Source organism: Natrix helvetica, assembly GCF_964273705.1.
Source record: "Natrix helvetica genome assembly, chromosome: 1".
Classification (NCBI taxonomy): domain Eukaryota; kingdom Metazoa; phylum Chordata; class Lepidosauria; order Squamata; family Natricidae; genus Natrix; species Natrix helvetica.
This window is the reverse complement of record NC_138548.1, coordinates 270,946,929-270,972,096: the sequence shown is the minus strand read 5'-3', so window position 1 is coordinate 270,972,096 and position 25,168 is coordinate 270,946,929. Positions and strand designations below refer to the sequence as shown.

At 39.5% G+C, this 25,168-nt stretch overlaps 1 protein-coding gene across 2 annotated transcripts in view; it reads right to left on the bottom strand.

Moving 5' to 3' along the window:
- Positions 1-645: 645 nt before the first annotated feature.
- Positions 646-25,168, bottom strand: part of CREBRF (CREB3 regulatory factor) — a 37,349-nt gene continuing 12,826 nt past the window's right edge. For both annotated transcript variants that reach the window (XM_081942175.1, XM_081942176.1), the window contains exons 4-9: positions 12,883-13,942; positions 10,794-10,988; positions 9,488-9,677; positions 8,136-8,209; positions 7,460-7,582; positions 646-6,430 (exon numbers count right to left, since the gene is read on the bottom strand). In XM_081942175.1, coding sequence (XP_081798301.1) covers positions 6,315-6,430; positions 7,460-7,582; positions 8,136-8,209; positions 9,488-9,677; positions 10,794-10,988; positions 12,883-13,942 — 1,758 coding nt within the window. In that variant the 3' untranslated portion in view covers positions 646-6,314. The remainder of the gene's footprint in view (positions 6,431-7,459; positions 7,583-8,135; positions 8,210-9,487; positions 9,678-10,793; positions 10,989-12,882; positions 13,943-25,168) is intronic.

Genomic DNA, 25,168 nt, shown 5'->3' with positions numbered 1-25,168 from the left:
AGGGATCACCAAATATCCCCAAAACTTTCATTGTATTCTGCATCTTGTTCCCATTTATTGATTCATGTTACCTGACTAAATTTCCCCCTGAATTTGGTTTACTAAATGTTGTATGGGATTCATAAGTCATGAACTACTATGCATAATCTATAATAGTTTGATGTTTCTATGAGGTGGTCCAGTAGATACCCATCCTCACAATTGCCAATTATGGCACTGGTCAACATAATACTTTTAGTAAGAAAAAGTGTAGTCTAAACCTAACTCATCACATGCAGCATGCCTGACTCACAGTAAAGAAAATATCAGTCACTTCTGACATACTTTGGCTTATAATGTGGAACTAAAGACCAGTTTTTAAGTTCACTCATGCATTTCTAGGCTCTCTAATCCAGATTGTAAATCAACATAATGCTGCCCACATCCTACAAAGTAGGAGATACATGCAATGTACCAAAATATATTCAGAATGTCTCTTTTTGGCCATGTGTGTGTTCATCTGTGTAAGCAATATATGTTCATAAGAAGGTCAACTACTTGACCTAGATGTATTAAGGATACTAAGGGGAAAAATAATGCTGGTGTTTTTGTGACAGTAATCTGTGGGTAAAAATCACAAACATAAACACTAAACGTACCACAATGTCAGAACTTCTCTTCACAATTTATTTTCAATTACAAAGGATGTTGCATACATTGATGAGTTTGTATGTGAATAGAAATGCTTGGGCTCAAGGATGACAGGAAAAAAAACAAACCAATATTTTAATTGTGTCTTTGTTTTTTAGAAAAGGAAAAAATACACAACATTAAACATTATAAAAGTTGCAAACAGATCATGCTTTGAACAGGATATTTTTCTAAACAGAGACAAGACCTTCAATACATATCTCTGAGCTCCAGCTGGAAATGGACCACAGAACATTAACAGCATTACAAACATAATCTGGTAGAGGAAGGTCACAATAATTTTTAATGTACTTTTTTTACCTTTCAAAAACTTTGCTGTGTTTGCATATACTATCACATTTGCTCCCCAATCTTAAACAGATTTACAGAGGCATCCCATAATACAGTGAAACCTACTTCCAAGTAAGAATGCCTAAGACTGCAGCCTTAATTTTTAATCAGATTTTCAGTATATTTTAGGAAGGACAACTTAATTTGTAGAATATACTACATTAACCAATGGTAAATATGGTATTATTTTGCATCTGTGAACAGTATTGCAGCAGCAGAAATTTCCATTATTTTTAGAAGCTGGAAATGATTTTTTAAAAATGTTTTTGAAGTTAGAAATAATTTCAGTCTTTCCATATTGAAACTTTCATGGCTAGCACAAATGTTTGAATCTGAGCTTAAGGCAGATCCAATGAAATCAACAGGAAATCAAAATAATGTACTTTTAACTTTTAAGCAATAGATATTTAACATCTTTTATAGCCTGTTAAATTTTAAAATCATGTTTAAAAGAAATATATGTTTAATACGCAAAAAATGGCAACAGTACCTGACTGTACTAGATTAGAAGCTTGATACCAAGAAGCATTTCAAAACATTGGGATGGTCGGGATGATCTTTATAGGACTGGAATTAGTTCCTGATAAAATGGTAGACTAGAAGATCAGTTGACCTAAATATAACATACTTAGATTTAATTTAGGGTCAAACTTTCTATTTTAGAAAAAGTTAAGGCTACAGCCCTATATGCAACAATGTAGTAAATTCCATGTAAAATGGGATATTTAAAGCATGTTTGCTTAGGATTAGGGAGTGACCAGTATATTCTTATGGAAGTTCCTAACATCTTAAGAGGCTAAGCATTTCACTGCATGAACACTCGTATCATCCAAAATAATGGAGGAAAATTAAACAGTAAATACCTCTGAGATCCAATCGAGTTAGAATGCTTTGAAGGAAGTATATGCTAAAGTGCCATTTGTCAAAGCATTCAGTTTACTCTGGAAATAACCTAAGTATTATTGTGTAATGCCCTTACATGTCATGATTTATTAAAGAAATTGGATTAGTAATTGACTAAAATATAATTTGCTCTCAGATAAAAACAAAATAAAAATAAAAAGCTGAAGACACTGCATTTTAGTGCAGTTTTCAGTTATACAAAATAGAACTTTCCATCTGATAGACTAAAATACATGATTTTACACCTAAAGCCTTACTTAAAAAAAAAACTGAGTAGACAGGAGTGAAATTCAGGCCTCAAAACCTAAACGTTTGTAAAATGTCTTGTGACTGCGCCTCAACAGAATTCAACAGGAAGACTGCTAAATGTCAAGGAACCGACTGGCTGCTATTTGTGCTGAAGGCACAAACTTGTAAGAAAACCCATGAAAAACAAGTAGGAGAATATTAATGCTTTAAAACTAGTCATATTTATAAGACTTACGTAAGAGAAACCATACATCAGTTATTGACATTTGTGAATAAACAAGCAGATTTATTAACAAAGGCAAACATCAGAAAAGTGGTACAGACTTAAGTGAAACTCACACTGACAGTACGGTATTTGAGAAATGTCTGTTGCTTTTAAGTTTAAGAGACTTTTAATCTGTTATAGAAGTTTTTGCTCTTTCTGCAGTACATTTCAACTTAAATTTAAAAATAAATTACCAACCAGACTACTGAAGTATGTATATCTTTGCCCAAGTCCTACAACAGTTTCACTGTTTGCACTGATGCCACAGTAACATGAAAGAACCAGTTCTCAACTAGTCCAAAGACTAGTACTAATGAGCCCCAGAAAATTAAATACCAAGATTTACTCAATAAAAGAGGCAGAGAAGCTGTTGTTAAAGAGATGTAGTGGAATTATTATAAAAACCCTATTTTCCAAGACCACTAAAAATTGGTCACTCTATGCCAGTACAAACTATTAATATAATTTTAAATCAGATCTATTTGAAGTTCCTTTATTATACTTTAATTGTTGTTTGCTTCTAAAAGGGTTTAAGGAATCCTGGGGAATGAAAAATAAACTTGGTTCTAATATACAAGTAAGGCACAATATAAAGCCACATCATAATCTGTCAATGGAGTAAGTGGATAAAGGACAATAACCATACATGGTACAGAGCAAGTAGTTCATCATAGCCATTCAAAAAATAGAAGTGTGGCACTCAGTTTCAGACTGACAATTTTTTAGCAAGAGCATGCTTTCAATGGAAATGAACTCTAAAATATCCAGTGTATGAAAGAGAATTTAGGACCTTTTAAAAAAATGGATAATTGATTTTGAGGGACATTAGAATATCCACAACATCTATGCTTAGAAAATGATCAAAGACTTCAATAAGATCCACATTCCATGTATGAAGTTTGAAAACCTTTAGAACTCTTCTAAAGATAATCAGCCAAAAATGCATGCCACAATTTCCCCAAACAAAACATGAATATTTGGGTTTTAAAAATCTTTGTGATAATTATACACTAAACGTATATTTAATGACACTAGAGGAAGCAGATTGTTACTGGCATTAAAAAGTACAACCATTTCTAGACTGTTTTAAATGCCACAGAGTCTCCTGGTTAAAATGTAAAGCTGCACAGCTTGCCTATGTCATCTTTACAATAAGATTAAACCAGCAAAGGTCTTAACTTTACTCTACATTTTACTGCCAGGTTTTATTTAGATCAAGTATCGCTGCAGCATCCTGACCAGCCCAGAGTTAGCAGCAAATGGCAGGAATCATATAAAATGAAATATCTTTTTTTCTTTTTTTAAACAAAGTGCTTTTCTAAGATATACATACATATATAAATAGATACAAAATAAAGTGTCACCATTAAAAAGCTCAACTATTTAAAAGCTTTTTGACTATAACTTAATACATAGAAAACACTGAAATGCAAGGGCATGGAATCCACTAAAAAGGATCAAAGTCTCTTTTCATTGCTAGAACAAAATCATACCAGTTTTCAGACATGCACGCACGCACGCATACACACGCCCACACACATACAAGCTGCAAAAGCAGTATTAGCTCAGAGAAGACTGAGCTACAAAGGGGATATCATATCTTACTGTCAGTATAATCTTGCTAAATAAGTCCTGATTAAAAAATAGCTGTATTTTATTGTAGAATATATCTTTTTCATGCTATTCTGATTCAGAATTAGAATCTTAGCATGAATGGTATTTAAATGCCATTTACCAATGAAACTCAACACTATTCCAGTATATCACGGTAGATGGATATAAAATACTCAGAAGACAAAAGCTCCACACAAGTGTTAAGTCAGGCACATTACTGAGCTACCAGTGTTATTTCGGCTGCAGTTTATCTTAAAAATCCTTCTGCTCCATCAAGACATGCAAATTTCTAGTGACTTCTTACAAATACTTCAGATGTTTTTTTTAAACAAAGCAAATGGCAATAAACAGTGATTTGAGAGACATAAAAAGAAAAAAGCTGTAGGATGGTACAACTCTGTAGTGGTATATTGGCATTTTCCAATCTTTCAAACTTAAAAAAATGAGTATTGGGTTCCATTTAGGAATAATCCATTGAGATGCAACAACTGCATTACAAAATGTATGTAAAGAATTGGGGGGGGGGGGAGGGAAATCCATGAGCTTTTTGCATTTTCTTGGAGCTACATCTAAATTATTTGGTATTTTAGTAAACAGTGTTACGTAGTCATCTATATCAAAAAAAGGGGGAGGAAAGGCAATCATGAAACCATATAATGATTCTGTCTTAACATAAATAACTCTCTCCTTAAGAGATAAAGCTTTTCATTGGTACTTTAACACTGACTAAAAGCAAACTCTTGTGAGGCAAACTGCACACACATTTGTATTCCCCCAATCATAGAAACTATGAGTTAACAATAAGTCACGTATAAGTTTGAAGAAGCTAGTTCAAATATCTGTACAAAAATATAAAATCTAGAAATTCTTTTTTTCTGCCTGTGTTGATTCTTGGAAACATCACATGCACAATAATACAATTGGAAAAGTGGCAACTAAGGAATTAAATATTTGTAGCTTTTTTTTTTTTTTACATATGTACATATTACAATAAAAATAATTTTATTTTGGTTGGTTGGAAGTATACTACAAGCTAAATTTTCTAATTCCCAAAGTTGAAATCTGTTTTATCAATAGCTTACTAAAATCCAAATATATTAAAATTTCTACGATAAGTGCAGAAAAAAAAAGGATTTACAGTCTTCTAAATGGCCAATTTATCTACTATGAACAAACTAGAGGATCAGCAAAATAATAATGTATGAATGCTCTTTCTGTAGATAATTGGACCCAAAGAGAGAAAGAAATTCACAGTTCAGTAAGATCCCTAACCCTGACCTTTAAGTTATTTTTCTTTTTATACATTCAGTACAGTATCATGTAAGCTGTGCAAAACTTTACTTAAACTGGCAGTTTGCCATTTCAGTTGCATTTGTCTTTGGTACAAAAATAAACAATCGCATTAATGTGCAAGTATTTGTTTTCTTCCGGCCAAGTACCGAAAATTATTTTTCTAGAGCCATCTTTTATACAATACATAGACTCTGTGGCATATCTACATTTTCAACATATTCCTATATACATTCAAAAATTTGTAAGAGCTGGAACAAATACATTAAAACCCATGAGACCATCTATATATCTTCTCTCCCATAGGAGTTTCTTCATCCTACAAAATGTTTACTATTCCATATTTATTCTTCCCCTTCCCTCCCTCCCTATTCAATACAAGGCACAAAGAGTATACGTTATTTCTTACTTGCACAGACATTTAAATACCGTATCAAGCTCAGAAAATTATATATTTTTTTATATGGCACACTAGCTTTATTGCCAAGTGTGCTATTTACAAGTTAGGTTACAAAGAAAACTTATTGTTTAATTTAAAAGAAAAAAAGCAACAATTTTTGAAAAAAAATCATTTTGAGTTTACATTTTTTAAAACTTAAGAGCATAAACCTGCCAAAATGTTTGGCATTTTACTAATTTTTTTTTTTGCAAAAAACATTTTGCTCCTACATAAGTTATATAATCTGGTCCTAGATAAACTTAATTTTAAAATAAACATGTAGCCATTACATTTATGCCAGAAGCAGATTTAGATCTACAAGGTTTATGCTCCAAAATGCATTAAGCATTTTATATCATGCTTTCACTTACCTTACTACATTGTTATAAAAAAAAAATAAAAAAAAATAATGGAACTTAAAACTGTGTTTTATACAGCACTAAACTCACATGCAGACCAGAATTAATTCTACAATGTAGTAATTCATGATGCAGGCAGAGCTCTGATCAGTGTGATGGGATAAAATGATGTCTGTTAAATTTTTGATGTTGGTATTCGCAGCCCAACAAGTCCTCCTGTAGGATCTCCTTCTGCTGTTTTTTCTAAAACCTGGTTCACAAATTCTGAAGTTTGTCCAGATACCGGCTGACCTAGAGAAATGAGTAAAAACACATCTTCAGAATATTACTAAGAATTTATGTGTCCCTTGTTCTTTATTCCTTACAAATTTAAGTTGTACCAGTGTGTGTGTGTTATGATTCCAGCAGTGGCATGGGGTCTGAATGGGGAACAACAGGCTTATCTGAACCCTAACAAAACTGACTCATTTAGAGTTTGGTGCCTGCCAGTTCTAGGATTATGCCTTTGTAGCTTCATGCTTTGACCAGTTACATCCATTCCTGGATCATGCAGGGGGAGGCAATGCTCACGGTTACTCATGCCCTAATCACTTCCGGATTGGATTACTGTAATGAGCTATACATGGGTGGGACTACCCTCGAAGAGCTTCAGAAGCTTCAGCTGGTGCAAAGTGCAGTAATGTGGGCAGTTATGTGTACTAAAACAAATGTTACATATCTGTTCTGTGAGCTGCATTGTTGGCAGTCTGCTTTCATATCCAATTCAAGATGCTGTACTTTGATCTTTAAAACTCTTTATGACATAGGGCCAGGTTATTTGAGGGACTGCCTCTACCAATTACATCTGCTCATCCCATCAAATCTGGCAAAGGCAGACATCCTGCAGGTTCTGTTACTCAGGGAACTATATCTGGCAGGCCTGAGCAGCCAAGCCTTCTCTGCTATGGCTCCCTCCTTATGGAATGTTCTTTCCCCTGAAGTGATTCAGCTCCATCCTTCCTTTATTTTCTGGAAGTCCCTCAAGACCGGGCTTTATCATCAGGTCTAGGGGGTCTCAAGGGACCAGTGAGGTTTTGAAGTTTCCATTGCTAAGTGAATCTCTTGGGGTTTTTTTATGACTATGCTTGACATGTTTATTGTTTTAATACTTTGTTTTGCTATATGCTACCCAGAGTCCCCTTTTATGAGATGGATGACCATATAAATTTCATAAACTAGATAACTGTATTTTCAAAATTTAGAAATACTTAAAGTAAGAGCACTATTTTGATTTTTTACTGCTTATAAATAGTACTGAACAAATAGTACTTGTTCACTTACCAAGGGTGTCTTTAATAAGTACATCAAACTTCTGACTCATATTTGTTACTCTCTCATCTTTAGGACTCTGTACTCTGTTCACAATTTCTTGTTTGATAGAATTGATCATAAACAGTAAGTTATCTGCAAAGAGATCAAACAACAATATAAGTCCTCCTTACTGCAAGTTTTCTGAAAAGGAAGAATACATCTATTATGTAAAAGCAATTTTATATCATTCTTCCACCTGAAATTTCCATATTGATATAAAATAACTAATAAAACCGAACTCCTAAAGTAACACAGAAAAAGGGTAAACTACAGATTGAAAGGTAGAAAAAAACATTTAAAGAAAAAAATCTTTGTATGAAACAAACAAATGGATGCCAGACAAGACTCTGGGGGACACCCTAAACTACAATGCCCCCTTCTCCCTCGTTTTCCCATTAAGCAATGTAGCAAACATTTCAGATTGTCAAACCTTTTTAACCTCTTTACAAAACACAATAACTTTACCTTGTGAATTACCCATATAAGACCACCTTTCAGATAATTATCATACTTCAAAACGGACAGTTTCATCAATCAGCATACTTGAAAGATTTAATAAGGTATCCTAATTTTGATAAATTGAAACCGGGCATGTGTAGTACTTTCAAATACAAGACAGCTGTTTTTTCCTCCTATAAAAGCTTACCATATTCAGTATTGAGTCCCCAAAGTTTAACTTTGTTGGCTTCATACTGAGCTTTCTTTTTCAGTCGGCAGGCCCTGTGATGTTGAGAAGGAAAAGAACTGAACGTGAGATTTTGTTCCTGTTGTTCGGACTGTTCGTCACACAAATAACCAGAGGTTCAAAATATTAGATGTTACCAAGCAGTACACCCAGACTATAATTTCTGATTCCAGCTCTCATTTCTCCTTTCACTAACAAAATAATTCCTCTGTGATTATTTATTTATTAAACATATTTCTATCCCAATCAAGAGACTCAAGCTTTTACATTTAGCAAATAATACAATTTAAAACATAACCGACTATCATAAATAGGAATAAAAATGACATTAAAACAAAAATGATACTATAAAAAAAACCCAAAATTGGTAACGTCTTGGCATTCCAGAATATTATAAGTTTCAGTAATACAGTTAAATGTAAATATACTATATTGCCAAAAGTATTCGCTCACCTGCCTTTACTCACATATGAACTTACTGTAAGTGACCTCCTGTTGCTAATCCATAGGGTTCAATATGACGTCGGTCCACCCTTTGCAGCTATAACAGCTTCAACACTTCTGGGAAGGCTGTCCACAATGTTTAGGAGTGTGTTAATGGGAAATTTTGACTATTCTTCCAGAAGCGCATTTGTGAGGTCACACACTGATGTTGGATGAGTTTACGTGGCCTACCACTTCGTGGCTGAGTTGCTGTCGTTCCCAAACACTTCCACGTTCTTATAATACAGCTGACAGTGGACTGTGGAATATTTAGGAGCGAGGAAATTTCACGACTGGATTTGTTGCACAGGTGGCATCCTATCATAGTTCCACGCTGGAATTCACTGAGCTCCTGAGAGCGACCCATTCTTTCACAAATGTTGGTAAAAGCAGTCTGCATGCCTAGGTACTTGATTTTATACACCTGTGGCCATGGAAGTAATTGGAACACCTGATTCTGATTATTTGGATGGGTGAGCGAATACTTTTGGCAATATAGTGTATGCTGGCTATGCACAAGAAGCAATTATCATCAGAGACTCTTCCAATGTGCTATGAGAGGTGTGAGGCAAGAGAGTAAATGAGAATTTTAATTAAGGAAGTAAGGAAGAATTTAATGCCCTTAGTCACCATGAGTTGGGCTGCCATATAAATTTGTTAAATAATAAACAACCTTTCACATATGATTAGACTTAACCAAGTCTAGAAACACACACACACATACATACACACACACACACATACATGCATACACCCAAGCATACAAACACAAAACATAAACAGGGAACAAACAGAATTGCTAATGCTATATTTATTCAGGAAATTGTTACCTAGAGGCAAGTTTATTTTTTTCTTTCCTTGATCTTGGTCTTGCTGTTAAGGGAAGTTCACTGACAGGGGTCAAATCGCTAATTACTTTATTCAGTTTCCTAAGTTCATTTCCAATTTGTAGCAGTTTTTTAGGGTTAGGTGTCAGATCTTCTACATCAGTCCTTCGTGACTTTTTAACAGCATATTTTCCTGTTTAAATATACACAATCATAATCAATAGGTTGCAAATTTTCATTCAAATTGAAGATGCACATTTAAGTTATAATGCTTATTGTACATTGGTGTTTTTTGCCAGCACTGTATCTCATATAATACAACTAAGAAGTCTATGTGGACTTTAAACAATCTACAAAACATGTTAGAAGTAATACTAGGCAAAAACAAATAAATACCATGCTGCAGGTGCATGACGTATAGTCAGAAAATCAGTAATACATATTTTAGATTAATATGCATTTAATTTAAAGCATTTTTAATAAATGTTGATGTAACTAATGACAACCGCTCTCACCAATAACATAAAAAGTATCATTTTCATTTCTTTCACCAAGTTTAATGTCTACAAATGCAGACTATTACAAGTAGTCCTTGACTTACAACTTTTCATTTAATGGCCGTTCAAAGTTACAACAGCACTGAAAAAAGGGACTTATCACCCTTTTTCACACTTATAACTATTGCAGCATTCCCATGGTCACAATTCAGACACTTGGCAACTGGCTCATATTTATATGTTGCATGTTCACTTTTTGCAACCTTCTGATAAGCAAAATCAATGGGGAAGATAGATTCACTTTACCAACCATGTTACTAATGTAACAAATGTGATGATACACTTAACAAGTGAGGCAAGAAGCATTGTAAAATGGATAAAACTCACTTAACAATTGTCTCAGTTACCAACAGAAAGTTTGGGCTAGATTATAGTTGTAAGTTGAGGACTACCCATAATGGATTTCCTGGAAAGAGGAAGATGAAAATAAATTTTGGCGAAGTGTCACAAATGATACACAAAATAGGGAAGAAGTGTTTCTAAGTTGCAAAAGCAAATTGTTTTATGACTCCTTCCTCCTACTCCTCCAATTACTTCAATAAATTAATGGAATGTGTGAATGAAAGTTGCATATTTTATTTAAAAGAAAGTTACGGTGAAGAAAATTTAGAATATTACCAACATGTATTCATGCACATTTCAATACCTTCAAATCGCAACACAATGTTAACTCAACACCTATTAAACAGATTTGAAATTCCTATACACTTTATTTAAATGATACAGGAAATTCTGTAAACTGCAAATCTTACCATGATGTAATCCATTCTTCTGATACATGTTGCTTGGTAAGGTTTCTCGATTCCACTCAGAAGGCCTTAACATTCTCTCCTGCTGTGATGGCGTCAGTTGTTCACTATATTCCCAGAAGTATCTCCGTTTGCCTCTTTTTCGACAAGATATTGCAGTCATTTCTTTCAAATCTTCTACAGAATCATTTTCAAAACCTAAACATTTATAAAGTTGTACTTTTATAGAGCCTGTCCAGAGCAAATGGACCAGAGATAGGTAGAAGATAGTATATCAAAAGTAAGGGTAAAAAGGATTGGAATAAAGGGGAAATGAGACTTTAAATTTTGATAATTTCTGGCAGTGTTCAATTTTTTTCTCCCAATTGACGACAGAGAATTTATCAGATGACTAAGGGACAAAATTGGGCTGATGGAATAGAACTTTTCCAGAGTATCTTTAAACCATTTTATTTTAAGCAGAGCCTGGAAGTTCTTTACCGAATTGTCTCCTCAACTAATGGTCTCTTCAAATCAGCATTCTACCTCTTTGATTTTAGAAAGTCAAAGTATTCACTGATTCATTACAGATATACAGTGCAGTGTCAGATACAGATAAAAGTATGCACTAGAGTTACAGAGTAATATTATATTACATTATATGCATATATTTTTTTAGCTTCTGTATTATGCTTTAAACCAGTGGTCCCCAACCTTTCTGGCTCTAAGGACCATTTTTTCGGAAGATAAATTGTCTTCCATGGATCAGAGGGAGGGAGGGGGGGGGGAAATAGCTTCACACATGCAACCTATATCCTTCGCATGTGCAGATGAAGCTTCACTCGCCTGGTCACCACTTGTTTACTATTCCGAATCATCCCAAATAGGCATTTTAAAAATCTTGTATTAAAATAGGCACTGGCTTCCCAGACCAGATATTATTATTTTTTCCACATAAGTCATTTGTACTTGTGTCTGTTTATGCTTATAGGAAATGAATGTTAGATAGAATGTTAAATAGATACACCCATGAATTTTTTATATTAGGCTATGCAACGGAAAGAATAATAAATCACTTGGACAACAAGAAGCAGTGGCATTTATTCATTAGAATGATCAACACTATTTCCGGAAAAACTTCTATATAGATCATACAGCATGGCCATCAAATTTTCATATAAGACCACAACATTCCCAAAATGTAAAAAATCCTACACCTCTAAATGGATGCTTGACAGGCTGTTATATATATTGCTGATGATTTACAGCTTATCTTAAAAGCAACCTACACTGCTCAGAGCCTCCCTCTTTGTGGGAGGTGGGCGGTTTAGAAATATGAAATATAAACAAACAAACCTCATCAGTGTTGTATAAGACATTAATAAAATACAACACTGTTGCAGTCTAGACCAGTGATGGTGAACCTTTTTTGGCTTGCGTGCCACAAGTGGGGGGAGCGCAGGGGGGTCGAGTGCGGGCGTGCCGCACCCATAATGCAATGCGCAACCCCCCAGTGCGCATGTGCGCACAACGCCCCCCCATTTTTACATGCTTTTTTCGCCCTCCCCAGGCTCCAGGGGCTTTATAGGAGCCTGGGGAGGGCGAAAGGAACCTCCCCCGACCCCCCGGAGGCCCTCCGGGGGCTTCAGGGACCACTTAAAATGACCCTCCGAGCAACCCGGAAGTCACTTCCGGTTTGCTCGGAGGGTGGTTTTAAGCGTTCCGAAGGCTTCAGGGACGGTCCCTGACCCCTCCGGGCTGGGGGGAGGCTCTTTTCGCCCTCCCCAGGCTCCTATAAAGCCTCTGGAGCCTGGGGAAGGCGAAAAATAGCTTTTAAAAAGGTGAACTCAGCTGGCCAGCACGCACATGCGCGCTGGCCAGCTGACAGGGCAGCGCCTCGCGTGCCCTGACAAATGGCTCCGCGTGCCACTTGTGGCATGCGTGCCATAGGTTCACCATCACTGGTCTAGACTGTGTTTCCTTTGGTTACATTAAGCAAGAAGCTATTTGGCTCAAAACTCATTTTTAATTTGAGAATGTTTTTCAAGAGCATCAAGCATCACCAAGAAGAGAGGTTTAATAGTTTGTATCTAGATTGCATGAGTTTAATTACCTGGTTCAGAAAATGTATCACTGATGTCATCATCCTTATCGTCCTCATAATCCTCCTCCTCATCGTTTTCAGATAGTTCGTGCTCACTTCCAAAGCCTTCATCGTGATCTTCATCTTCCACCTCTTCCTCATCATCTTCATCCTCATCAGGATCAGCTGTGCCTGCATGATCAGCTGAGCCATCACTGACAAAAAGAGAATAATTATGCTCTTCTTTTTTCTGTGAAGGATCTGACACCGAGGTGCTAGCAGAGAGGTTGCTCTTCTCAGCAATAAGTCCTGGAGCTTCCTGGGGTGGCGTGAGGAGCAGAGCCTGAGTCTCTTTGAAAGGCAATACAGGAGCACTGTGATTCTGAAGGGGGTCAATTCCTTTCTGCTCTTGTCTCTTTGCTACAGCTCCACAGTAGCAAGTGTTTTCTTTTGCAGCATCAGCATTTGCCTGGCTCAGAGCGGACCTGTTCTGGTGCATTGGATTTATCTTCACTTTTGCCTTTTTAACATAATCCTTACATTCAATGTGAATATTCGCTTTCTCATTATTGTACGTATTGGTCTTAACCATGATTTGTGTGCTTGAATTGGCCTTGCTTGCTTTGTGAGCAAACTCAGATAAAGGTGCTTCAGCCTGAGCAGTTTTTGATGAACAAACTGGGGCGACTGCTCTTGTAATTTTCTTGGTTGGCATAGACGTTAATTGGGTTTGTTTTGCATTGAACAGCAACTCTGAATAGCATAGTGGATCTGAGACAGGCTGAGAGTCCTCACTGTTGAGCTGAGCCAGAGTTGGAGTTTTACTTATTACCTCTTCATCTTGATACGGGCTTGAAAAATCATCAAGACCCAAATAGTCCACCTCTTTTGTTCCCCAAATGTCACAGCTGGTTAATTTTGTATACTTTGTTAAATCTTCACAGTAAGTATCCCACTGATCCCAATTAGCAGGGAAAGACATTTCAGTATCCAGAATGTCAGTAAGGGTCTCTAAGTTCTCAAATTCTTTACAGTCCTCCACAGAAAGGAGATTGTCCCTGGAACTCTGTTGGCAATCCATTCCTCTGTCCTATTAAAGTAAATAGACACAAGCATATCAATAACAGTTAATGCATTTTCTATCCAGAGTCTTACCCCATCAGCCAACTAAGACCAAAAGAAATTAATAATTAATATCAGGTGCACCTTGAAGGACATATTATATAAAGCATGTTATTTAAATAAAATTTTTATTTTTAAATAAACATAAACAAACAAACATATAACATAAAAACATTTTCAATTACGTACAGTGTGTCGATTGGTTACAAGGTTTTTGTGTGTCCTTTCCATAGTCAACAGCTTAAACTTTATCTAAAGTCACATATTATCAAATATATTTGTATACATTATTATTATAGTAATTCATTTTTTGATTATCACTATTGTTTCTTCATTTTAAACAAGGCATTCTAAATATAAATTCATTATATCATCTTCAATATATCCAATAGTAAAGTATTTTTTATATCCTATTCTAAGTCATTCTATTATTTTAGTATTGGTAACTTTCTCTAATAATTTCCAATTCCATGTTTTTTTCCCATTATTATCAATCTAATATATATGTATACAATGATTATAATTATTAAACATTCATTGAGTATAGCTATTATTACATTCTTTTTATGTGAAACATAACTAAATTTAAGGTAAATTTATATTATGATGTTTCATTACATCGTCCTAAAACATCCAATGATGTCTATATAAAATTGTTTATCTTTTATAAAAAGCTTTTCAACCTCATCTCCATAGTCCCACTTGCAATTTTATATAAAATTTCATATTATCAATCTGGCATATATAAGTGCATTATTATCATTGTTAATCATTTATTTGACTATAACTATTATTACTTTCATCTTATACATAATACTCAGTTTAACTAAGTGCCAGAGTGGAAGATGAAGATTGGACCATGTGATGAATTATGGGGTGTGGGGATAGATGATGAACTTTTAACTTGGGGAATTCACCGGATGTACCTTAGAGTTGAAATTTCACCAGCTTAATGCCAACATGCCTGTCTTATTAAATTGGAGTTTTAAGGACTACTTTGCCTTGGACAATGATTTAATTCTGCATGATATTTGGAACGCTGACATTATTTCAACTCTCCCATAAATTTTTTTTCTTTCATCGGGGTACTGAATCCCAGTTCTGACCCAACCCTGGGCAGGACGAAATTTCAGTGAAGATGGAGGAGGGAAAGAATGCAGCAGAGAAAGCTAAGGATGATGGATCGCTTAATTTTGTCGAGACTATCTATGCACCTTCTAAAGAAATAGTTCAACAGGCAGAGGCGAGGGAAAAGGAACCGAAACCAAGATTTTCCTCACAGACGGAGTTAGACCTGCGAGAGGAAGTTTCGGGATTTATTGCTTCTCAGGAATGCCTGCTGGAAGGAGGGGGGCCCCCCAAGGGAACTCTGACAGACGGCTGGAGCATGGGGAGAAGAGCAAATGAATGGACGCAGCCAGTCTTTGATGGGCCTTCAGGACCAGTTCCGACGCCTAAATGTGAGTGAACAAAAACCCCTGGGGCCCCCAGAACCACCCGGGTGGAGGCTAGCAAAGCCCACATTATCCTTCCCCAGCAGAGAAACTGCTGCGCAGTGGAGCGGAGACCTTGGGTCTTTCCACACAGCCATCAGCGAATCAGCACCCTCCCCTCCTGGAGTGAAAAAAAGTTGGGAAGTAAAACTTAACCAGCCGAAAGGGGCCTGGAACACTTTCACCTCCCCCCCTCTGCAAAGCGATGGCTCTGGACCCATCAATCAAGCCAATTCAGGTTGGGCTTTCTTCCCGGGTCATGGATGGGCTCAACGCCAGTGGACGCCTGCCCCTTCCCAACCAATGGCGCCACCCCAAATAGCTGCTCAGAGGCAGAGCCAAGGAATGGGACCACCACAGGGCCCAGCCCCCCCACCAATGCCTCAGCAGGCTTTTGCCCAACCGATGGGTGTGGCCCCACAAAGAAGCTTACCACCCCAAGCAGCAGGCCAACAGGTTGCTCCGGTTCAACCACCAGCACCCCCTCCTCCTCCCACACCCCCAAGGTTCCGTGCAACCTATGATGGCAGCCGAGACAAACTAGCTTACTTTATGAATCGAGTGTTGGCATACGTTGACCAAGTAGGCCCACAATACCTGACGGATCGAGAACTGATCCAAGAAATAGCAGAGGGGATGAATGAAGGAGAGGCAGCACAATGGATAGCGGAACTCCATGAAGAAGCAGCTCCTGAGTTAGATGACATAACGGGGTTCATCCAACTGATGCGGGCCCGATTTTACGATGTGGCCCAACAGGTAGATGCTGAAGACCAGATCCAGGAATTACGACAGGGGGGTCGGCTGGTCAAAGAATTAGTTTGGGAATTCCGGAGAATAGCTGGAAGACTACGTTACTGGCCAGAGAGACTATTGGTCTATACGTTCAAAAAGGCCTTAGATCCCAAACTGAAACAAGCTTGTGCCGTAAGGGGGACCCCAGATCGTATCCAAGAATGGTACACCACTGCAATCATACTGGACCACGAGATTAATACCTATCCAAAGCCTGGTACCAGAACCCCTGAAAAAAAACCGTTAGCCCACCGAACGCAGAGGCAGCAAACTGAAAAGCTCCCGCCAACCCCTCGTTCCTGGGGCCCCAAAATAAAGTGCTACCGTTGTGGTCAGCTTGGCCACCGGGCATCTACATGCTGGGCTCCAGCCCCAGTTCCACAACCACGCCAACCACCTGCCAGCACAGTCAAGAAAACCCCCAGAAAACCCCCAGAAAAAAGTCGTCTGGCACAACAGCCAGCAGGGGCAGAGAGCGGAGCCACTGAAAACGCCCTGGACACTTCAGAGGAGGAAGAGGAAGGAAACCCAGAAGACGACCCAATGGTGAGTGCACCTATCCGCCCCTTCCAAATAAAAGCCAAACTCCAAATACCGAAAACGGGGGTAGAAGGGGAAGTTGGGGTGATTATAGATACCGGCTGCACCCGATGCTTAATCAGCATGTCAATAGTGGAGCAACTAGGTATACGCACCAGACCCCTGAAACAACCCATTCCGTTTGAGCAAGTGGATGGAACCCTAATTGGGGGAGCTCCGGCTACAAAGATCACTGAGTTAGTAAAACTGGTGATAGGCCGCCACTATGAGTTCCTCAGATTCATCGTGGCCCCTGGAATGCAGGAGTCAGTTATCCTAGGGCTTGCATAGTTGGACAAGTGGGAACCTACCATAAAGTGGGAGGATGGCGTTAGAAAGGTGACTATTGGACTTGGGCCGTTACCACCAGTGGAACCAAAAGGCCACCCAGGAACATTGGAACCTAACAGCCCAACCCATCCAGAACCTGCAGCAACCGCAGCAGACACTAAACTTCCGGGAATCCAACGAGTCCCAAAGATCTATTGGGATCTGGCGGAGGTGTTCAGTGAGGAAGACGGAAACTACCTTCCACCTCACCGCGCCACAGATTGTGCCATAGAGTTCAAACCTGGGGTAACCTTACCAAAGCCCAAAATGTACTCTATGACGCCTAAAGAGATGATAGAATTGAGGAAGTACATCGACACCAATTTGAAAAGAGGGTTTATTGAACCAGCAAAATCAAAAGTAGCAGCCCCAGTGCTCTTCAGGGAAAAGAAAGATGGGGGGGTTCGCCTCTGTGTGGACTTACGAGCTTTGAATGCGGTATGCGAAAAGAATACCTATCCCCTCCCTCTCATGAAAGATATGTTGAACCACTTGGCTAAGGGCAAGATCTTCACCAAGCTGGATTTGAGAGAGGCGTATTACCGTATACGAATCCGGAAAGGGGATGAGTGGAAGACCGCTTTTAATACTCCCTTAGGCAGCTTCCAATATAAAGCCATGCCTTTCGGACTACAAGGAGCACCCGCAGTATTCATGCAGTACATAAATGAAGTGCTACATGACCACCTGTACCGCGGAGTACTCGTTTATTTAGATGACATCTTGATCTTCTCTGAGACCATGGAAGAACATGTGAAACTGGTACGGCAAGTCCTGAAAAAACTTCTAGCTGCCAAACTTTATGCAAAATTGTCAAAGTGTGAATTCCACAAGACCTCGCTAGATTATCTGGGATATCGTATCTCCAATGAAGGAGTAGAAATGGACCCAGAAAAAGTGAAAGTGGTGTTAGATTGGAAACCTCCAAGCACTCGCAAACAATTACAAAGCTTCCTTGGATTTGCAAACTTTTATAGGCAGTTTATTCCAACCTTTGCTGAAATTGCCCTACCATTGACTGACCTATTAAGAACGGGGCCTTCCCCTACTAAACCAAAAGCAAACCAACCATTAAAATGGACAATCGACTGTCAAAAGGCTTTTGAGAAATTAAAACGGCTCTTTGCCCAAGAACCCATATTGCAACACCCCGATCCAGAGCGACCTTTCATAATCCAAACGGATGCCAGTGATGTCGCGATAGCTGCGGTGCTACTACAAAAGAATAAAGAAGGCCACCTCTTACCATGCGCTTACATCTCCAAGAAACTCACCACTACGGAAAGAAGGTGGCCCATTTGGGAGAAGGAGGCATTCGCGATCAGATGGAGCATGCTCACCTGGAGGCATCTCCTGGAAGGGGGGGATATACCGTTCGAGGTATGGACTGATCATAAAAACCTCGAAACTCTCCTTGCCCATCGAAAGTTATCCCCCAAACAGGTCCGTTGGGCCCAATATTTCCAAAGGTTCAAATTTGAAATTAAACACATCCCCGCAGGGAAGAACTTATTAGCAGATGCACTGTCGAGAAAACCCCAGTTTGACAGTAAAAAGGAAGAAATTTTCCACCCCATCATATCTCCTTCTCACCAAAAGGCAGCTCAAGTCACCAGTCGAAGCCAAGATAAACTGAGAACCGAACTGAAAGCAGCCCTCCAGACAGACCCATGGTTCAACAACAACAAAGACATCCTAACGATTAATGATGGCGTAGCCTGGAAGGGATCCAAACTGTACGTCCCTGCAGAAATGAGATTGCAAGTGCTACAGCGGAGTCATGATGCGAAACTAGGAGGTCATTTCGGATTCCTGAAAACTCTCCACCTCGCTAGACGTCAATTTTGGTGGCCAAAGATGAGGTCGGAGGTGGAAGATTATGTAAAAAGCTGTGCTACTTGTGCAACAATGAAAACCCGTCCGGGAAAGCCCCCTGGACTACTACAACAAGTGGCCAACCCTAGCTGACCATGGGAAGAGATAGCAATGGACTTCATTGTCGAACTTCCAGATAGCAGTGGTAATAAAGTAATCTGGACAGTTATTGATTTGTTTTCCAAGCAAGCACACTTTATCGCTTGTTCAAGCCTACCATCCGCAAAGAAATTAGCGAAAATGTTTGTGAAACACATTTATCGCCTACATGGAGTTCCAAAAAGGATCATTTCAGATCGCGGAGTTCAATTCACCGCCAAGTTCTGGAGAGAATTCCTAAAATCGATCGGGTCCACGCAGGGACTCAGCTCAGCATTTCATCCCAGCACAAATGGGGCAGCAGAGAGGGCCAATGCGATGGTGGAACAGTATATCCGGTGTTATGTGGACTATCAGCAAGACAATTGGTCGGACTTGCTACCTTTCGCTGAAGTAGCATATAATAATACGGTTCACAGCAGTACCGGATTAACTCCTTTCCAGATTACCAGTGGCATGGAATTCGTTCCCATGCCTGAACTACCTAAGGAACCTCCCTCCTCCATGTCCCTGAATGAATGGCTGGAGGCACTAAAGAAGGGATGGGAGAATACCAAAAAGGCGCTAACAGATGCGGCAGAAGCCTACAAGAAGCAAGCTGATAAACATCGTTCCCTACAACCCCCCTTTCGAGTGGGGGACAAAGTTTTTTTGTCTACTAAATACATAAGATTAAAGATGCCTAGTAAGAAATTAGGTCCAAAATTTCTAGGTCCTTTCCCAATAGAAAAGATAATTAACCCAGTTACAGTTCGACTCAGCCTACCCAGACTCTTAGGGAAAATTTACCCGGTATTCCATTGTAGCTTATTGAAGCCGGTAAGGGAGTCTAGCACGAGACCATCCACCCAAACTCCACCTCCTCCCGTAGTGGTAGAAGGGGAAACACATTATGAAGTGAAAAAAATATTAGATTCCAGGCTGTATAGAGGTCGTTTACAATATTTAGTGCATTGGAAGGGATACCCTTTGTCAGAAGCTACGTGGGTGAAAAGTTGGGATCTGAAAGCAGATAAATTAGTGAAGCAATTCCATGAGAAATTCCCTGATAAGCCAAAGGGTCCCCCTGGGGGAGGAAGAGGTGGTTAAATTTTGATAGTTAACATTTATGTTATTCTCTTTTCAGGAAACGGTTTTCTCTTGAGGAGAGGCCGCCTGTCAGGCCTGTAATTCTGTTCCTTTTAGGATCTTTGGCCTGCCACATAATTAAAACATACATATTATGCTGTTTCATTGGTATAGTAGTTGGGAGGGGGGAATAGAAAGGAGTAGGATTGTGGAATGTATTGTTATGGATTTCTTAGAAGCTCAAGGTCGTCTTTTGTCTCCGCACCTCGACACCTGGCCGGAAGAAGAGGGGTGTACATGCCAGAGTGGAAGATGAAGATTGGACCATGTGATGAATTATGGGGTGTGGGGATAGATGATGAACTTTTAACTTGGGGAATTCACCGGATGTACCTTAGAGTTGAAATTTCACCAGCTTAATGCCAACATGCCTGTCTTATTAAATTGGAGTTTTAAGGACTACTTTGCCTTGGACAATGATTTAATTCTGCATGATATTTGGAACGCTGACACTAAGTTTAACTTGATTTTATTGTAACATTTCATTTCATCATCCTGTATCCTTCCAGTAGTAGTGCAGTCCAATATCTCTTGCCATTTGTAGAATCTGTATTCTAAGTGTTTTCTTGATAAGTCTTACGTGGACTTCTTAGCAACTTGTTGTTCATTCCATATCTTATAGAGAGTTGAAACCCTCCATCTGTTCCTTCCATCATCTTGCCTTTGGTTATCACTGGTGCTTTTACCAAAATTACTCTTATTGTTTCTGCCAAATTTTCTCCCCTTTCTTCATCTATATTTTGAAGACTGGGATAGAGTTCGAATTCGTCAATATCTCCTTTCAGTAATTCACACATATCATTTCCCTCCACTCTCGGTTTGCTGTCATTGTCAACAATTTTCTTATCACTTAGTTCATATTTCTCTGCAGTTTTTTGAACTCTGTCCTCAAATTTCATCATTGTTTTGTAAATATTCTCAACTCTTCCCTCAATTCTTTCTATTTTTTGTTCTATAATCTCAAATCTCTTATCAGTTCTCTCTGTGCTTATTAGAACTTTTTGAATTTCTAACATAATTATTTGCAATGTTAATTCCTTTTCTTCTTCAAGTTGCACCATTTTTCCAGATTGTAAGCACTGCCACTAAACCACCCAAGGCTTATTGTTAAATTTCAAACAATTCACTATAATCTTTCAAGTCCAGGCTTTCTTTTTACTCCAGTCCAGCTACTGATAATACTCCAAAAGCGCACTTGTATAAACAAATTGTGTGTGAAGTTTCCAAGAGTTGCCCTAATTAATTTACAAACCCCGAGACAAGGTTCAAAAAAACCCCATAAGGGGTAGCCCTTCCACTTGATTAAGTATGGGAGTTGTCTCCTGTGCCACCTTGAATCAATGATACGCTGAACTTCATAATGGGTTTTTCCCCCTATGATCATAGGGCCTGGGGGCTCCCGGGGTAGTGGTCTCAGAGTGGATCCAATCACGTGTTTTAAGAGGCTGCTATGGAATGCTGGGTGTATCTTCCCCAACAATCGAGGCAGTTTCAATTGCACTGTGACTGGGTTGATGATGTTTACTATTGGGAATGGTCCCATAAACTTTGGCCCGAGTTTCTTGCTAGGCAGTTTTAATCTCAAATATTTTGTGGAGAAGTAAACCTTCTCTCCCACTGGAATAGCCGTTGCGGAGCCCAGTGTTTGTCTGCCTGTTTCTTATAGGTGTTAGGGTTCTAAATACCATGCAGAAATAAATCATTGTCCAAGGCAAAACATCCTTTAAGGTGCAATTTATTCCGCAGGCATGTTAGTACTGCTATGGAAATTTCAACTCTGGAAGTACATGCTCTGGGTTCACCCAGTTAAAGTTCATGATCTCTCCCCACACCCACAAATCCATCACATGTTCCAATCATCATCTTCCACTCTGGCATGTACACCCATCTTCTTCCGGCCAGGTGTCGAGGTGCTGAGACAAAAGATGACCTTGGCTTCTACAAAAGAATGTCAACAATCCATGCTACAATCCTACTCCTTTCTATTCCCCCCTCCCAACTACTACACTATTGAAACAGCATAGAAAATTATAAGAAAGTGTGGCAGGCCAAAGATCCTAAAAAGAATATAATTACAGGCCTGACAATAGGTTTGTGCCGCTTTAGCCAGTGCCTTTTTGACATTTTCCCAGGTCGCTTTCAGCATCGACATCCAGTCAGCCAAGCTGACTGAGGAGGGAGGATCCCTTGAATACTCAGGCATTGGAACGAAGTCCATACCGCTCACTATTTTGAATGGCGTGAGTCCTGTGCTACTGTGGACAGTATTATTGTACGCGACCTTAGCAAAAGATAAAAGGTCTGCCCAATTGGACTGCTGATAGTTCATGTAACATCTCAGGTACTGCTCTACCATGGCGTTCAGTCTCTCTGCTGCCCCGTTGGTGCTCGGATGAAAAGCTGAACTAAGACCCTGAGATGATCTAATGGACCGCAGGAACTCCCTCCAGAACTTAGCCGTGAACTGGACCTCTCTCTCTGAGATAATTCTTCAAGGTACTCCATGCAGTCGGTAGATATGCTTCACGAACAGTTTAGCCAGCTTGTGAGCCGAGGGTAGTCCGCTACAGGATATGAAGTGTGCCTGTTTGGAGAACAGGTCTATTACAGTCCAAATCACTGCGTTTCCCCCACTTTTTGGCAACTCTACTATAAAGTCCATGGTGATCTCCTCCCACGATCTCGTTTGCTCTGCTACTGTTTTCAGTAGTCCAGGGGGTTTTCCTGGTCATCTCTTCATTGTAGTGCAAATAGTACAACTTTTCACGTAACTATCTACATCTTTCTTCATGCCAGGCCACCAGAATTGCCTCCGGGCTAAGTGTAAAGTCTTTAGGAACCCAAAGTGGCCTGCTAGTTTGGCATCATGCCTCCTCTGGAGAACTAGGGTACGTAGGGATTCTAGGATGTAGAGTTTTGTCCCCTTCCATGCAAGGTCATCTCTCTTTGTCAAGATGTGTTGGTTGGTTTGGAACCAGGGGTCTGCTAGCAGTTCAGTTTTGAGCCTTGTGGTTAGGTCGCTTGCAAGTTGGTCTTGCTGGTCACGGCATTGCCGTCTGGTGGTCACTTGGGCAGCGGTTTGGGTAGAGGGAATGATGGCGTCCACTACGTGCTCCTGTTCGCATGTGTACTGAGGCATGCGGTAGAGGGCGTCAGCTAGAAAGTTCCTCCCACCTGGAATGTGCTTTAAGAGAAAATCAAAACGGTTGAAGTCCTAAGCGCCTCCAGATTTTTGTGGTCGGTCCAGACTTCAAAGAGTTTCTGGCTCCCTTCCAACAGGTGTCTCCAGGTTAGCAGTGCCCATCTCACTGCGAAAGCCTCCTTTTCCCATGCGGCCCATCGTCTCTCTGTGTCTGTGAGCTTGCGGGAAGTGTAGGCGCAGGGGTGCAAGTTTCCTTGGTTGTTTCTTTGGAGTACCACCGCTCCCACTGCCACATCACTGGCGCCTAGTTTGGAGAGAGGGAGGGGGTATCCTGCTCTTGGCAGCCTGCCTGCTGCGTGGGAGAGGCACTGGTTGCCGTTCCGGGCTCCTTCTCCTTCCATCGGGATGGGGAGGGGGGCAGTGCTCCAGTCAGCATCTCTTCCCTTCAACAAGATCAGATGTCCCTCCCCTCACTTCCTCCCTCCGTTGCTCTTTTGCACTCCCTCGGGATTCCATCTGGGGCTTTGGACTAGGGCAAGGGAATTTCCACCAGTACTTATCTTCTCTTGCTTCTGCTTCTGAGTTTTGCCGCATACTTCCAGCTGCAATCTTGGTGCCTGATTTTCCCTCCAAGCAACCCAAACATTGGGGGAGGGGGTGCTCGGAGAGTCCGGGCTTCAGGGAGCCCGGAAAAAAAATTATTTTAAAAGTTAGTTTCAGCTATCTGTGAAGTTTCCAAGAGTTGCCCTAATTAATTTACGAGCCCCGAGACAAGGTTAAAACAACAACAACATTCATTTATAAGGACTAACATCTTGGCATGGACTTCTGTGTAGCTGAAACTAAATCACACTTAATGGCCTCTGACCTTTACCCCTGTGCCCCCTCCCCTCTGGCTGAGGTCATCAATCACATTCTCCAACAGGACGTTATGGCAGGGTTCTGGACATGCGCATTCACATCCCAGTACAGAAATATGAGACTTTTACTCTGGCCAAAAGTATGCATGGCATTCCCCCCCCCCTCTCAAGTTGATAGTAGTCATGGAAACACCTTAGGTGTTGACATTGTGCTCTTCCCACTGTTCCTTTCAGTAAACAAAGTCATGGACTTTGAGATATATAATATAAATCAAATGGCCTGGCTCAATTTTGATCTAACCATATCGCTCCTGACGGGCTTTTACTGGGTATTTTAATTATATTTAATTATCTAGGGGTTTTTAAATATTGTATTTTAATTGTTTTATTTATCAGCCGACCTCCTCCTTGTGTATGTCTCGGTATATGTCTCTGTTATATGTTTGTTTTGTCCATATTTATTTCATATGTTTCATTGTACGCCGCCCAGAGTCCTTGGGGAGAGGGTGCGGCTAAGAAATAAATATTTATTATTATTATTATTATGTTCATAGGAATTAGTGTTTCCAAGCCTCCAGCCTCTAGGTGGCAGTGTTACTTCTTTTTCTCCTGCTTTTAGCCCTTTCTTTGTTCCGAGCTTGAGAGAAATTTTTTTTAAAGGTAAAATCCACCCGAACGTTACAAAAAGAAAGAGATTCTTGCTCCACAAAGACAAAAGTGAGGAAAAATAGAAGAAGAAGGTAGAAAGAGACCAGTCCAATTTAAAAAGTAAGAGACATTTGAAGAATTCCATCCAAAAAAAGAAAACAAAGTTAAGGAAAAAAAGATAACACTCTAATTTTAATACAGGCTTAATCCGCTGCTTACTGTCTTTTGTCTTCAATTTTAATTTT